The 15,129-nt window shown below is 44.8% G+C and overlaps 1 protein-coding gene across 2 annotated transcripts in view; it reads right to left on the bottom strand.

Moving 5' to 3' along the window:
* Window positions 1-3,302: 3,302 nt before the first annotated feature.
* ZDHHC15 (zDHHC palmitoyltransferase 15) overlaps window positions 3,303-15,129 on the bottom strand; it is a 28,505-nt gene continuing 16,678 nt past the window's right edge. The window contains exons 11-12 of one of the 2 annotated variants that reach the window (XM_080365432.1): window positions 10,037-10,119; window positions 3,303-8,835 (exon numbers count right to left, since the gene is read on the bottom strand). In XM_080365432.1, coding sequence (XP_080221558.1) covers window positions 10,076-10,119 — 44 coding nt within the window. In that variant the 3' untranslated portion in view covers window positions 3,303-8,835; window positions 10,037-10,075. The other variant, XM_080365433.1, reaches the window with a different exon arrangement.

The raw sequence follows: 15,129 nt of genomic DNA, 5'->3' as shown, positions 1-15,129 counted from the left end.
TCCAAAACGTGGGTGCACTTGGAATTTGATGTCATTCTTAGCAGCCACACTGAATTTCTGGCAGAATTTTCAGTTTTTGGATGGTGGCCAAGAATTAAAGATGCGGCTTTCTGAATTTTGTTCTGTATGGATCATTTTCAAATAGTAAAATGTCCACAGATGCCTTGCTCGGTGGTACTGAATAAAGCAGGTTCCTACTGCCGTGCGCCTTGCCTGGCAAGCTGGCGGGCAGCGAGGGTGGGAGCAGCGCCGTCTACAGAAATTGTACACACAGCGTACCCGAGGTCTGTCTTAAACCTTGTGTGGCTGAAACTGTATCGCTAACCCTTTAAAGAGAGGGAAGCTGTGGCAAAAAGTTGGAACTCCGTTTCTGGCTTTGTTTGCAGAGCAAGGGGGTTTAAAGTCAAAAGACAAATACAGCCCTCGAGGCTTAGCACCCTTTCAAACACTCAGTGCAGTAATTGCATCGATCACATGGAACACAAATCTGCAGCCAAATTCTTTCTTTGGCTTTAAACCCCCTGGCACCGAGTATGGAATATCCAATACTTAAACTAGCTAGTTCCTTACCTTACTGTAACTTTGGGAAAATATATATGAAAATAACGTTGTCTTACAATTTTTTAAATACATCTGTATTCTAAAAAGGGCCGAACTACTGCATGTCGTCACAACTAGAGTGCCTCATGCCTCTCATTGCGTGAATGGAACGCAAAGGCTGGGGCTGCCCAGCCGGTACCGTGTAAGAGAAGGGGCAGTGTTTAGTGAATCCTTTTCTGACACAGATAAAGCACCTTCCCCACTCCAAGCAGTAATTTCAATTCATTGCAGTTGTGTAAGTCTTCCAGAGGGAGAATGTTTAGCCTGAGCATAGGCTAAGTCAGGAAATAACCATTCACAAGTATAACAAATTAGCCAAAAATGGTTTTAATGCAGTCCTTGCCTGCGGTACAGTATAAACCGTGCAGGCTTCCTAGTATAAACCGTAATAGAAAATGACAAAGCAGAACGTACAGGATATTCAGCTGTAGAAACCATACGAACACCTGGAAAATGCCAGTGAAACATACACAAAGCGTCCATAATAAAGTCAGAGTGTCGGGACAGTAAAAACAAGTATCCAAAGCTTCTGTAAAAATCCATTTGATATCAAAAGTCTCAATGCCAGCAGCAACATTAAACTCCTGAACCTGACGGAACATCCCAAATGCCGTCAGCAGACGGACTGTGACATTCGCCGGGAAACATTTGCTCCCTGTTAACGTATGGGGTGAGGGATCGGTGTTTGGCGGCAGGGCTCGGGCAGCACGCCCTTAGCTGACCAGCACAGCTGGCTGTAGGCGAGATAAATACCGACACCATGCTGTGCTGGCTAGCGAAAAAGCAGCTGAATGTAGTAACAATACAATGACATTAATGTTACTATTTCCAATTATTTAGCAGTTATTGGCGCAGAGCCCACTAAGCCAGTTGTCCTGGATGCGAACAGGGCGTTGCGCTACAGTGGTTTCCAGTTCCGACCCCATTGAAGAGGGAGCGTACTGGTTCCCAAGGGGAGCCCACTGATCCCAGAACGGCCCTGGCAGTCAGCGTCCTACTCTGCCTGTCTTCCTGCCTAGTCAAAACACCAGGGAGCGAAACCTGTGCGCTTGACTCTGAAGCGAGGTAGAACACTCCTCATGCTGAATTCTAACATACAGACAGGTCTGCGGTTACCTGATCCTCAGGTTTGTTTTACCTTTGAGACCCATTTTCACAACAAACATAAACGGGTCACTCCAATGAAAACCAGCTGGACAGACAGAATAATTTATAAAATACCACGACCTTTTCTGTTTCGTATGTTACCAGCAAAAGGGAAGCTGTTAGAAGTTCCCTGCTCCCTCAGTGCCATTTGGAATTACTCTGGACTAGCTCCTGCTTAGACTGCCAGGGTGCGCAGCAGGAAGCTATACATCGAGGTCACTGCTGCCAAAGAAGAATGCCCACACGTGGGGTGAATTCAGGGCAGCACAACAGGTTCCACCTACCTCCTCACACAAGCTCTTGGTCATAAAACTGGTGCCTCCTCCTCAGGGGAGGTCACCTCTGCACCAGCCCAGGCATTCATTGCATCATCAGGATACCAGGTGCTGGTAAGGAGGAATTTCTCTCTCCTACATGCCCTAGAGGCTCCGGCGTCTTCCACCAAAGGGCAGGAAAAAAATAAAATACACCAACACCTTCAAGAATCCATGGGATTTTTGTTTCTCTTCCAAAGAGCAGCGCTGATCCGGGAAGGCGTAGCACGCACTGTCCCCAGTTCTGAAGGGAGGCAGGGAGGACAACGCCCTGTCCCCAGTTCTGAAGGGAGGCAGGGAGGACAACGTCTTCTGTTTCCAGGCTTCCCATGGGATTTAGCCCAGGGTTGAACAAGAAAAGTTCAAGTCTAAGGAGTGCTGAGACAGCCGGAATGCCTTCAGGTAAAATACCCACCTGTTCCATGAGCAGTTTGAGCCCAGCATTTGATGCAAGCAGGCATTTCTTTTTAAGCTTGACTGGAATAAGAAGCAAAGATGATCCCTTTGTCCTTTTTTTTTTTTTTTTTTTTGGTGGTGTTTTTTCCCCCCTCAACATAGCTCTTCTGATTTTTTTTACCCTTTTTTTTTTTTTTTTTAAACAGCGGCTGTTATCCACTAAAGTTTTAAAAATGCTGCTGTAAATCTTAAAACCTCATACAGAAAAAAAAAATTTAATCTTTTAAGCAGCATGAAAGCATAATCAGCTTACAGGCTTATATTTGAAATGTAAACTTGCATTTATATTTTACAAGGTTTACATTCCAAACTGAAGCGAGAAAATGAAGAAATAAGATTTTTAGGAAAGAGAGAAAAGCAACGCAGGAAGCGGGATCCCACTGCTCTGAGCAAAGCAAGCTGAGCCTGAATGAGGAGAACCAAACTAATACTTGACAAACACTAAGATTAGTTACAAAATAAAATACGTGGCACAACTGCTTAAAACGACACCTACTCACCTCCATAGTATCCAAAAACCCAGCACAGACAGCTGAAACTGGCAATATTTTAACTACATATTGAGGAGGAAGAGGAAAGACTCTCTCAAAGGGAGATGGAAGAAGGACAAGAAGAACAAAGCTGCCTACTGGTGGGTGTGACCTCAATGTTAATTACCAGAAAAGAAAATAAAGCATTAAAGCAGGAAGAGCACGTGGTACCACCACAACCTTGCAAAGCTGGCGCTGCCAAGCTGTTTGACAGACCATTACTTCTAATGAAAAAAGCCACTCTACCATGCAAATTCTTGAACGGATGGTTTCAGAATGAGTTTATTTTTGCAAATGTTCTGTAACAAAGCAGAAGCTGATAGAATTGGAAAAGTATCAATAAAATCAAGGTATTTTCAAGTACTACGGATCAATTTCAAAGAGTTGTACCACAGGAGTCACTGAAGTGAAAACATGACTCGATTTAATTCTGGCTTAATAAACAAGGTCAATGGTACCTCCTTAACCTGCTAATTCAACACTTCTGTGAACCAGCCAGCTATGCAAACAGAGTATCTGTTCCGCTGGCCTAACGACTGCGTGGGAGGCAGCGGGTCCCTGAATACACCTTAGCACACCAGCCTTAATATCTGACTTCGGGGAAGAAAAGGTAAAGGGGTGGGTTTGTGGTTTTTTTTTTTTTTTTTTTTTTTCCCTGAAGTTCTACATTCATTTTATGTTACAGACTTTATGCATCAGGTTCAGTAACTAATACCAAGTTGTGCTTCCAGTCCACACCAGCAGACAGAACTAAAACCCTACAGCTAGTACAGCTCTTGCTGAATCACATTTCTGGTTTGTTCCAGGAAGGAAACATTCATTGCTATAATGCTATTGGGAAGCTTCCTGGTTCTTGTCAATGACAAACACTACACACACTAGGTGCAGCCTGCTAAAACCCCACAGGACGGCTCCCTGTTAAAGGAATTCCATCTTACTCCACCCCAAAACCATACTGTCCCAATTCAGTGAGAGGCAAAACAAAATTGCAGTGCAGTGAGGCTTACAGAAGTCCTGACTCCTTGGGCAGGACTCACTGGCCAAGGAGAGGGCTTGCCACAATACTATTCACAGAAACATCAATATGATGTTTTCTCTATTTTAATTTTTGTTTTTTCTTTAGAGTACAGTGTATCTGAATGTAAATGGGAGATAAGGGGGAGAGGTGAGGAAGGGGCTGTTAGTGTGGTCGGTTATTTCAGAGCATTAATTTTGGAGTACAGGGATGGGACAGAGTGGCAGTGAAATCCAGCGAGAAGCTTTCTTTCTCACACGACGACGCGTACTTGGAAAAGCTGCTTATAGCAGAGACCATCCTCACTCACAAAAGACGTGAAATGCATTTGTAAAATCCTGAAATACAAATAAATGGGCCAAAGGCAAGGTACAACGCGCTGCACCTGGGTTGAACTCTTGCTCTGCTGTGCCCTGACAGACGCTAACAAAACCACGGCTGTGTCCAACGCTTCCAGACTCCTGGTGAGCCTCTTGACACCTGCAACACCGGCTCCCGCTCAAGCCGTAATTACTGCTACCTGATGACTGTTGGTAGAATTACAGACAGCATCTGGTGGTCCTACTCCAGCTCCCACGGTCCCATGGGAATAACACCAGCAGTGACGGGCACCTCGGCGAGCAGTAGGAGGCGCGGGCCATGCTCCAGAGCAGCCCCGTGGCCACGCACAGGGCTCTCCTGGCAGCCGCCAGATCCACCTCCCTCCGCTACGTTAAGCTAAGCCAACAAAACCATTCTTCTCTAAACACCAGGTGCTTCTACACCTCAAGCTCTACCAGCAGTACAAGATCCATGAAGGACAAGAGCCATTTCTGATGCTGAGCCCCAAAGTGCTTCGCTTCGCTTCTGCTTTATCCTGTAGCATGGATCTGATGCCAAGCCAGACAGAACAGCCCCTGGCATGGGGTCAAGACAGCTGCCTTGCTGCTTCCACGCTGCACCGGGTGGCAGCACTTACAGCCACATTGCTGAAACCAGCATCACAGCTGAGATTCAAACCTCGGGAGGTTACTGAATTTTTGGGGTGCCACTGCACTGACAGCACCTAACTAGGTAGAGACTGACAGTAAATGTCACGAGGTAGCAAACCTAGTGGGAATGACAACACTGCTCCTGGGCACACGGGGGGCTCAGGGGTGTATCTGAAACGCTTGTATGGCAGCACAGGCAGTACGAGAAACAAACCGGTCAGCACCCGGAGCTACGGTATTGCCAGTACCGGTGAGACTTGTCAGAGTGAGTCCCAGGGCCGGAATGCTGGGATGGAGGGTACAGGCTGTTGAGGAGGGGTGGGCAGGGCAGGCGAGCTGGAGGTGCCACGCTGCACCCAAGGGAGAGGTTTCATCGTGCAGCCCTTACAGGTAGTGACGGTGTGGTGGGGAGCCTTGGTGAGGGTTAGGGGGGTGGAAAACAAAGGAGATGTTGTAGTGGGTGTACCCCTTAAAGAGCTGTTTGCATGTAACACACACTCAGCTGAATGCTTCATCTCCTTTGTTACCTGCAGCAGTGAGTACAGACAGCCTGAGGAATTTCTGTTTTCCAGTGCATTTACCTAGCATGTTGAACAGAACTTTACACATCTTGCATTTATCATATGCTTTGTATGAGACCTTCTTTCAGAAGCTAAGGGGAAAAGAAAGTCAATTTAAAAAGTAAATAGCAGCCAGGCTTTAAAACCACAGGTAGCAGGGGGTGCAGGCAAAAGTGCTGCTTTTACACTGCCCAGATCTCTAGTTAACAGCCTTTTTAAAGGCCAAAAATACTAATTGGAAAAACTGTGTGCTCCTTAGTAGGCCATCTGCAATTACGTTTGCGGCATCAGCTGCAATAATGCACCGAGCACAAAGATCTCAGCATCAGTATTTTGAGAAACACTGTTTCCCCGCAGGGATCTGACTGCTCATTTCCATGCTGCCTTGAAGAACCCAGACGCATAATGTCTTCAGCAAGCGCCCCACGGACACCGTGTTCCTGGACACCCACCTCTCACTGCAGCTTTCTGCGCTCGGCTTCAATCACGGGATGCAGAGGAACCTGCCCAGCTATTCTGTGGCACGGGAACGCGGCACCAACAACACGAACGCCAGGCGCAGCATACGGATATCTCCTTTAAGTACACAAAAGAGAACAAATGAAGCTTGTTCCGTCACTCAGACACACGTTTTCTCCACATTTGGTCCTGCCTCATTTTGACACAACTTTTGTATTTGTTTCAAGTTTCATCCTGAAGCTTTTAAAAACCTGATGCGTGAATATTGACCTGAAGCGGTTCTGAAGCCATCAAACTATTTACTGTTTCGACCTGGACAAGAGTTAGTTATAACCGAGTGAGGCTGAGCTGCTCGTAAGGAAAGGGAAAGACCAGCCATAACTCCTTACAGGAAAGGTTACTGAGTAAGAGTAAGTTCCTTGGAAACCTTCACAGCCGTTTCTGAATCGGAGCTGGATAGCTGCGCGTGATATCACAAAGACATCTGGTTTAGCCATCATTAGAAGACAGAAATTGATTTTATATACTCCCTAAGGAACAGCGCTGCAGCTCGACGGCAGGCAGGGATGCTGCCTGCAGACCTTGTAGGCAGCGCTGCTGCTGGTCAGAGAAATACAGAAAGAATGACGTGGCTGCAACCAGAACCAAACCCAGAACAGATACAAGAACCTGCTCAGGAAATTCCTGTAAATCCACATGGTTTCAGCAAGAGCTCTGATCCTGCTGTCTTAACAATATGCTTTAGTTGACAGAATGAAAGTCACCAGATCATCTTCCTGGTTTTATATATAAGGAATTTAGAGTTTTAAAAGGCACAAGCAGCCCTTCTGATGGTGCTGAACTCCTACACGTGCCCTACTGTGTTCAGCTGCCACCTTCCTCTCGAGATCCCCCTCCAGAACATATTTTGCCAGAAATACGGTGATTAATTCTACTGCCATCTTCCATCAAACACCCTTTAAGGTCCACCACAGGATCTACATTAGAAATGCAGGGTTAGACTGACAGGAAAAATAGTTTCAGCACTCAACAGCCCTTTAATGACCGAACCACCCAACAGACGTGGCTGAAAAGACTGCAGTAGGAACATGCAAAGCGTGCAGCCCGCTCCGAGGAGGAGAGAGACTGACCTACAGTAAGGCTGGCAGAGCCCACCCTGACTCCCAACAACTAAACTTCGGTGATAAGACATTCTGCAGAAGTCGCTGCCTGCTCTACACCGAACTACAGAGGCTGATGTATAAAATACCTGCCTGCAGGGCACGGTCTATACCTGGTAAATGTCTGCTCTTATGGACAGAAAATCTGTGCAAGACTCTCTTCTGTCTCATGAACCCATTTCCACTGGTAGCAGCAGCAGAATAAACAGAGGAAAAAAGGATTTAGTATGTAGGCAAGGCCTTTGTCACCAAACAGATACTTATCGGGTAATTTCTCATGACATGCACAACTGCTTCTGTAGTCACTGTCAACACAAATGGGCTGATAAACACAAAAACAGGATAGAAAATGGTAACAAATGATCTTAAAGGCAGTATACTAATACTTTAAGCATGCACCAAATTCAAACATGAGTGATGGAGTTGCCAGGTCTGAATCATGCAGATAAAAAACCTCAGGTCTAGAAAAATGCATATAATCCTGCCAGCAAATTCTCAGTTCTGTTCCACAGAATAAAAAGTGATACATTCCTTTGACTGCAAATGGAGCAAAATGAAGAAAAAAATCTGATCACCTCTCACTGCTGAAAAAACGTTAAACTACCAGTCAAGACATTTACTTGGGAAGAAGTCTGATAACAGTCAGTACATCAACTGTCTCTGGAATTATGGGACTAAACCCACCTTTGTGGAGCGTAAACTCCGAACACTATTGTTGGCGCTAAACGTTCAGTGCACATTTCCAACTCGTGTTTCAAATTTACACCTTCCTTTCTGACTCCATAAACACACAAATTTCCATCAGACACTAATCCAGGAATGCGTTGGTATTTTAGTCCTAGGAATAAATGCAAAATGTACTGTCTAAAGTTCCCTTTTGCATTTTAGGTGCCTGCAAGTAGGATTAGGCTTAAAGGGCACTATAACTCAAACTCTAAGACAATTACACCCTCCTAAAAAGAAATATAACAACAACAACAAAATAATCTATGGCCACAATATTCTTGAATCTTGATACTGGCAATGTGAATATTTTATTTTCATACACAGCTGCACATGTATATATGCATGTTCAGCACTTTGTCTTTCAACACACTTACATCCAACTATCAATTTAGTGCCAAATTTAAGTGGGTCTGTCTCTCATTGAGTTGAACCGACTCACAATAGAACTTCAAACATATTAGAAAATCTCACTTGTCAGAGAAGGTTGGAGAATCAGTCTCAAAGGAAATACCATCCCCAAGAATATTATGGCTTAGAAGAATTTCAAGAACTCCAATCCCTGATGTCTGCAAAATGAAAAGGCCTTTGGAAATGCACTCGCATCAATATTTTTTACCTACTTTGAATAAAAAATATATATTATTTATAAAATAAAGAGAGCAGGCCAAAGAACATCGGCCAAAATCACTCTATAAAACTGTTCTGTTCACTCCGTGACTTAAACTTATATAGCCTTGGAACATCTGGATAGCAGGATTTCTGGAGAAGCGCTCTAGAATGCAGATTCCAATCAGATGATACTTCATGACGGTTTCTAATCTTGAAGATCCACTTGTTTTCTACCCCTCGAAACTGAAGCCCATACCAAGAGAAGGGATGTTGACTCCTGAGAGGGAAGCTGAAATTTAAAAAGAAACACGTGCAGCTATAAACACCGATGTGATGAGCAATAGATGGCTGTCCAATCTTGGCTTTGAGCGTTGTTTTAAAGCCATGTAGAACAACAGGGAAAATGTTGGGTTTTTACTGCTTCAGTAGAACGGCAGTTTGTGGTCCTCAATTGCTACTGCCAGAAAAAATACTTTGGGTTTTTCCTACTCAGTGGAAGAAAATGGAATCGCATCTACAACACGCAAGAAGCCCATTTACAAAAATCCTGAGTTGCCCTACGCGTGTGCAGAACTAGGATTGCAGCACTTTGCCATACACTTATTCAACGCCCACAGAAAACAGAGGGGCAAATTCTGACTGCTCCACCGCCTGCAAGTGAGAGCGCAGAGGTCCATCCTTCAATCTCAGTCCATTACACTGCACCGTGAAAATGTTTCATGGAGACGAAGAGGGGACAGCCTGCAGCTCGCTGCAGCGGTACCTGTGCGGGGTATCTCTGCATTGCTGTGGAAGTCAGAACAAATTACAGACCAGTGAACATTCCGGTAGCAGCACCTTCCCCGGACTGTATCATCTGTTGTTGCACCCAAGTTTCTCCAGGGTGGAAAAAGAAATAATTAAGATACTAGCAGCTGATGTGGGCATTATGGGTTACTTCCATTTATTCCCAACTGCAACTTGGCTGTTCCCAACTTCAGTTTCTTGTATCTGCACCTTCCCACACATTTCGTGAATCACTGAACAGACCTCCAACCTTCTAGTTGTACATGCTAGCGGCAAGAGTCGTTCCTGCCACATTTACCAGAGGAGCTGCAGGCTTTGTTCCCTCCCCTACCAACAGTGCTTTCAGCTCTTGGCTTAACTGTGCGAGCATCCAGCCAGGGCTGCGGGCTGGCCACCGCTTTCTTTTAGGTTCTCCTAAACAACAAGTTTCTGGACAAGATGGATAACTATTGGTGAAACACTACCACGTGCAGATGCATCAACACAAGGCTCCGGTGAGAGGGTCCCTGCCCCTCGGTGGGCTGAGGTCTAGATGGCGTGCCACCCCCACCGCTGCACCGCCCCAAAGCCAGCGTGGAGGTCTGCATGCCACAGCCTTCCGCACGCTGGGTGCGCCGCTGCTGCACCCCAAAGCTGCCCAGCATCACCTGCCGATTGCCCTGCAGAGCGGCTGTTTCGAAGGGAATGAAGAAATAAATACTGACCTTTCTGAACCAGCTTTACACTGCTGCATTTTCAAACCACTATGTCTCCTGTTCTATGGCAAGGGATGAAGCTTCACCAGAATCTATACAATGAAAAACAAAGTAGTTAGAGGTGAGTAAATCTGTTTTTCCTCACTGAGAATGTATTTTTCACCAAGTATGGGAGTGTGTTTTTAAGAATCATTCCAAATAAAAATAGACAAGTTACCTCTTCAGAGATGACTGAACAGCAGTTTTTAAGATGAGATTACTCTATTATTGGCTTTATCTATTTCATAACCATGTCACAAGCTTTCAAGCCACAAAGACAAATACAGATCTTTCAGTTTTAATGGAACATTTCAGGCCTTTCTGGTTAGAAAATGATACTGGTTTACTTCTGTTGTGTAAGACAGAATCTGAAAACTCTAAGCTTAGAGCACTTCATTTGCTGATGCCTTACAAAAAAGAAAACTGGTGGTGAGAAAACAAGGAAGAGTAAAACATCATTTGTGCCTACGATGCAGCCCCCTAAAACCCTTCTGTCAGATGGCATTGAGGGTACCAAAGCTTAATGAACCAGGAAATCATGTTCTCTGAATACTGTTGGGTTAATAGAGCTGTGGTAGAAATACAAGGTAATATATTTCATGTACTCTTGGTAAGTTTATTCCTAAACATTTTCACTTGCAAAATAAACCCATCATTTTTGTATGAAGACATGCAGTTTCAGCTCAAATCTTGGAAAGCTGTGGAGGGTAAGACTTAAGCCATATAGAAGCAGCACAGAAATTTCTACTTTAAACCTTGCAGAGAGGTAGAGGCAGTTTGGCTTCTTTCATCTGATGCGGAGGAAGCTCAAGGTCAATCTGACACAGCTACATCCACATGGAGCCTGCTGAAATGGCAACTGGCCTGAAAGCAGCTCATAACTCACAATCAATGGACACAGCACCCTGGCTGGTCGTAGGCAACAACATTCTGCTCTTCTGTAGAACTGTATTATTACGGTAACCAATACCGAAGAAACTCAAAGCAATTTATATGCATAAACCTATCTTCATAACCTGCCTGAGAGACAGTGTCCTGGTTTCAGCTGGGATAGAGTTAATATTCTTCTTAGTAGTTAGTACAGTGCTGTATTTTGGCTATGATGTGAGAACAGTGTTGGTACCACACTGATGTTTTCAGTTGTTGCTGGGTGATATTTATACTAAATCAAGGACTTTTTGGTTTCTTGGGCTCTGCTAGCCAGAGCACTGGAGTGGCACAGGGAACTGGGAGGGGACACAGCCAGGACAGGTGACCCAAGCTAGCCAAAGAGGTATTCCATACCGTATGGCGTCATGCTGAGTATATAAATGGGGGGAAGAAGAAGGAAGGGGGGACACTTGGCATGATGGCGATTGTCTTCCCATGTAATCATTATGTGTGATGAAGCCTGGCTGCCTTGGGGATGGCTGAGCACCCACCTGCCCGTGGGAAGTGGGGAATGAATTCCTTGCTTTGCTTGTGTGCGCAGCTTTTGCTTTACCTATTAAATTGTTTTTACCTCAACCCTTGAGTTTTACATTCCTTTCCGATCCTCCTCCCCATCCCTCTGGGTGAGGGGCAGTGAGCAAGCGGCTGCGTGGGGCTGGGTTGCCGGCCGGGGTTAAACCACGACAGCCAGGAAGGTTATCGTGCTGTATTTCTCCCCACCTGAAAACATGGTTAAGCGAAACACACTGTCCCATTAAAAACATTTTAAAATCTGCAGCAGTTATAGGAATAAGATCAAGTTCCCAAATTCATACTTCTAGAGTTGTCCCCATGCCTGCTAAAAACAGGATTTAAAAACTGTGTTGCTCAGTAGACATATCGATCTTGTGCCGTTCAGTTTTAAGATCGAGAGCTCGTTCTAAGACATGACGGTCAAAATGCAAGAACAGCATCACGCAGTGTCAAGTATCAAATTGCCACAGAACTCTAATTTTCTGCAAATGAATTTTCTCTGTGAAGGTGAAGAAAGAAAAACAAAAAGCAAACACTTCCCCCTTACCACTCAATGATACAGACATAATAAATAAATAAATTTGCCTAGGCCTCTTATTTGCTTATTATGTATAAAAAGAATCACTGCAATTTCCATTATCAGGTTATTTTCGTATTTATTAGCATAGAAATCTATTTTATCATGCAAAATCTAATGCCAAAGGGAACTGATAAAAGGACACACGAGACCTGCTGGCTCTGGGACATTAGTCTCACTGAACTCTCACTACCAAAGATCTGATCCACATACAAAACCATATTGCTTTTACTAAATATGTTCACTAATCAATTTAGTTGAACTGATGCAGATTCCTGCACAGGTCCCCCTCCATTGTTTCAAAACTGATTATAAGGCAGCCACTGATGCAGGGTTTAGCACTGCTTTAATTTAATTTTTTCCTGTCAGACACATTTATATCATGCCTAAAATCCAGGGATGCAAACCTAGTCCTTTGTCTCAGTTTACTGGATTGGCCAATACACCGCTGTACTGTCTGAGGAGTCTCTGCTCACTTCCAACATCTAAGCAGCTTTGAAAACGTCTCGACGGATAGCAATTCAGTCTCTACAGCCACAACAGACCACTGCTCTACTCAGAGGACTGCTATGCCAAATTAGCTGGTATGTCAGGACATGAAGCTCCTTTAATTAGACTCCTACGGATTTGAATTTAAATTCAAATCACATGCCTTCAGACACCTGAAGCTTCATCACTCCAACAGAAATACCAGCTTCCACTTATTACTCAGGATATACTCGTTTCTGCTGGAAAGATGTTACTCAGTACAGATGACAGATTTCTGAAGGTGAGAACAATTTGGGAAAGATTTGATTAATACTGAAGCTTTTTGTACAAGTTTAAATGACACACTTGATTAAATTGTTCCATCAATGTAAGAGATGAGATGTTGCTATAAAGGTACAGAAATGGCTGTCCCGTCCTAGGCTCCACCAGACAAAGAGTGCAAGCAGTCACAGTACTGACACATCCATGACCAATGTGTCAAATACATTCTAGATGAGTTCTTTGAAAAAAACGATAACCTTATAAGCTGCCAGCATGTGACTTGGGGTAGTGCTCTGGCTAGACAGATTAAACAGATGCCTGTGAATAAGGGATGAGCATTAATAAATCTGAAAAAAAAAAATCAAATTATCATGGATCTGGAAGCAAGTGTTTTCAGTATCTGGCTAAGAAATTAAACAAAAGGTTTGCCATAATATTTTTCTCCCCGTATTAAACAACAAAAAACCTTAACAGAGCCAGGATTAAGAAGGAAGAAAATCCAACCACAAAGGGCACATTTAACCATCTGTATCACAGAAAAAAAGGACAACCCTGTGGGCTAAGATGATTGAGAAGAGAGCCTGTACGCTCCTGGGACCTAGACAAAGTTACCTCATCTCCTTGCTTTCAGCTGGGCTTGTCCTCTCCTCGTGAGCGCCCCAGTACCCTTTAATGCTCATCTCCCCAGGTGTTCACACACAAACCGGTTTTGCTGTTGTGGGGACTTAAAAATGCTCAGCTTTATGCAGACGCAGCATCAGCAGGGTGGAAGCAAACCACTGCAATAACGCAGTTAAGCACAATAACATTGCACAAAGAGACACTTCATCAAGCTCCTCCTTTTTCATTATTTCTGTGGTATTTCTCTCTCCTGCAAGAGCCCGGGGTGAGGGACTCAGCTGAGGAGACCACCCCTGGCGACTCCTGCTCCATAAGAGAAGCGCACAGGCAGTTCCAGGTGAAGCTCCAGGAGGTGACAGACCCCACTCACACCCAAGAGGGCAGCTGTTACTCTGATCTTGGTATGGCTGGCAGTGCCATCACCCACGGCTGCAGGATTGAAAAACGTCAACTTCCACGTTTCCTTGACTCCACTGCCTCATGTCCAGGAAACAGGAGAAAGGACAAACCCGGCACCTTTTCTTATACAGCTCCCTCTCCCTCAGCATCTTTTATATTAATCAAAATGATGCACAGACATCTGTTATGTCTGATAGCGGAACGGTACAGTTAAGAGCTTAGAGAAAAATGCTCCACAAGGTGGACTTATGCTGTATCACAAAACTACTGACTCAGAAACATTCCACGTGTTATATGGTTGGACTCAAGGATCTTAAAGGTATTTACCAGTCTAAATGGTCCTATCATTCTATGATTACCGAATCAATGGGGACCCTACCTGGCGGTCATGGAGAGCCACAGAACTCACAGCAACCCTGCCTGTTGTGGAGCTTTTTGATGAAAGCTCTGTGCATCACTGCGCATGAAACCGCAGCAGCAGGGCTGAAAGCTGCAGCACAGGCTGTGCCTTACTCGGTCCTGCAGCACCAGCCACAGAAGCCCGCAGGGAAGGGCGCCAGCTTCGCCTGCCAGCCACACACACTGCCCCCAGGCTCCCTGCGGGATTCCATCTGGCAAAATCCACACCTTCAGACTGGAAGCCGAGAGGAGGATTTCCTCCAAGGTTTGCCCTAGCAGCTGAATTCCAGCTCCACATCACCGACTTGCAGGCATAAAAGCGACACAGTCTCCTTATCTAGGGCATTCTTTTACTTGTAGTTCCCACCTTTACCTCATAGCCGCTGCCACAGAATTAAAACTTGCCCAGCTGCGGAGCAAGGCCCGGGGTTGGCAGGTAGCTGTCTACTCACCGTGCGTGCTCAGCCTGTTTGGTCACTTGTGCCTATAACTTTGTGTAGGCTCAGTTTGGCTTTTACACGTCAGTACGGGGTTCTCACCCTACCAGTATTACAGTTCTGCAGCTTCTTGGAACGAGACTGCAAATATTTTCCCACTGAGAAAGACTAGCAGAGCAGAATGGAATAGAACTGAAGCTTTCGGTTGGAAGAGACCTACAAGAATCATCTAGTTCAACTGCCTGTAAATGTCACTGCTTTTATAAGCACTATACATTGTGGGACTTCATATAAGCTCCAGATTCAGATTCTGGGGTCTGAGCTGGCCAAAAATCACCTGCCAAATGCTTTTATACTTAAGAATTTTTTTTTTTATTCAGAGGATTTATACTTTGCAAAAGTTGGAAGAAGTTCTGACTCATTCCTAAGGGAGTTGT

This window comes from Falco punctatus (assembly GCF_963210335.1).
Source record: "Falco punctatus genome assembly, chromosome: 15".
Classification (NCBI taxonomy): Eukaryota; Metazoa; Chordata; class Aves; order Falconiformes; family Falconidae; genus Falco; species Falco punctatus.
This window is presented reverse-complemented; position numbering and strand designations above follow the sequence as displayed.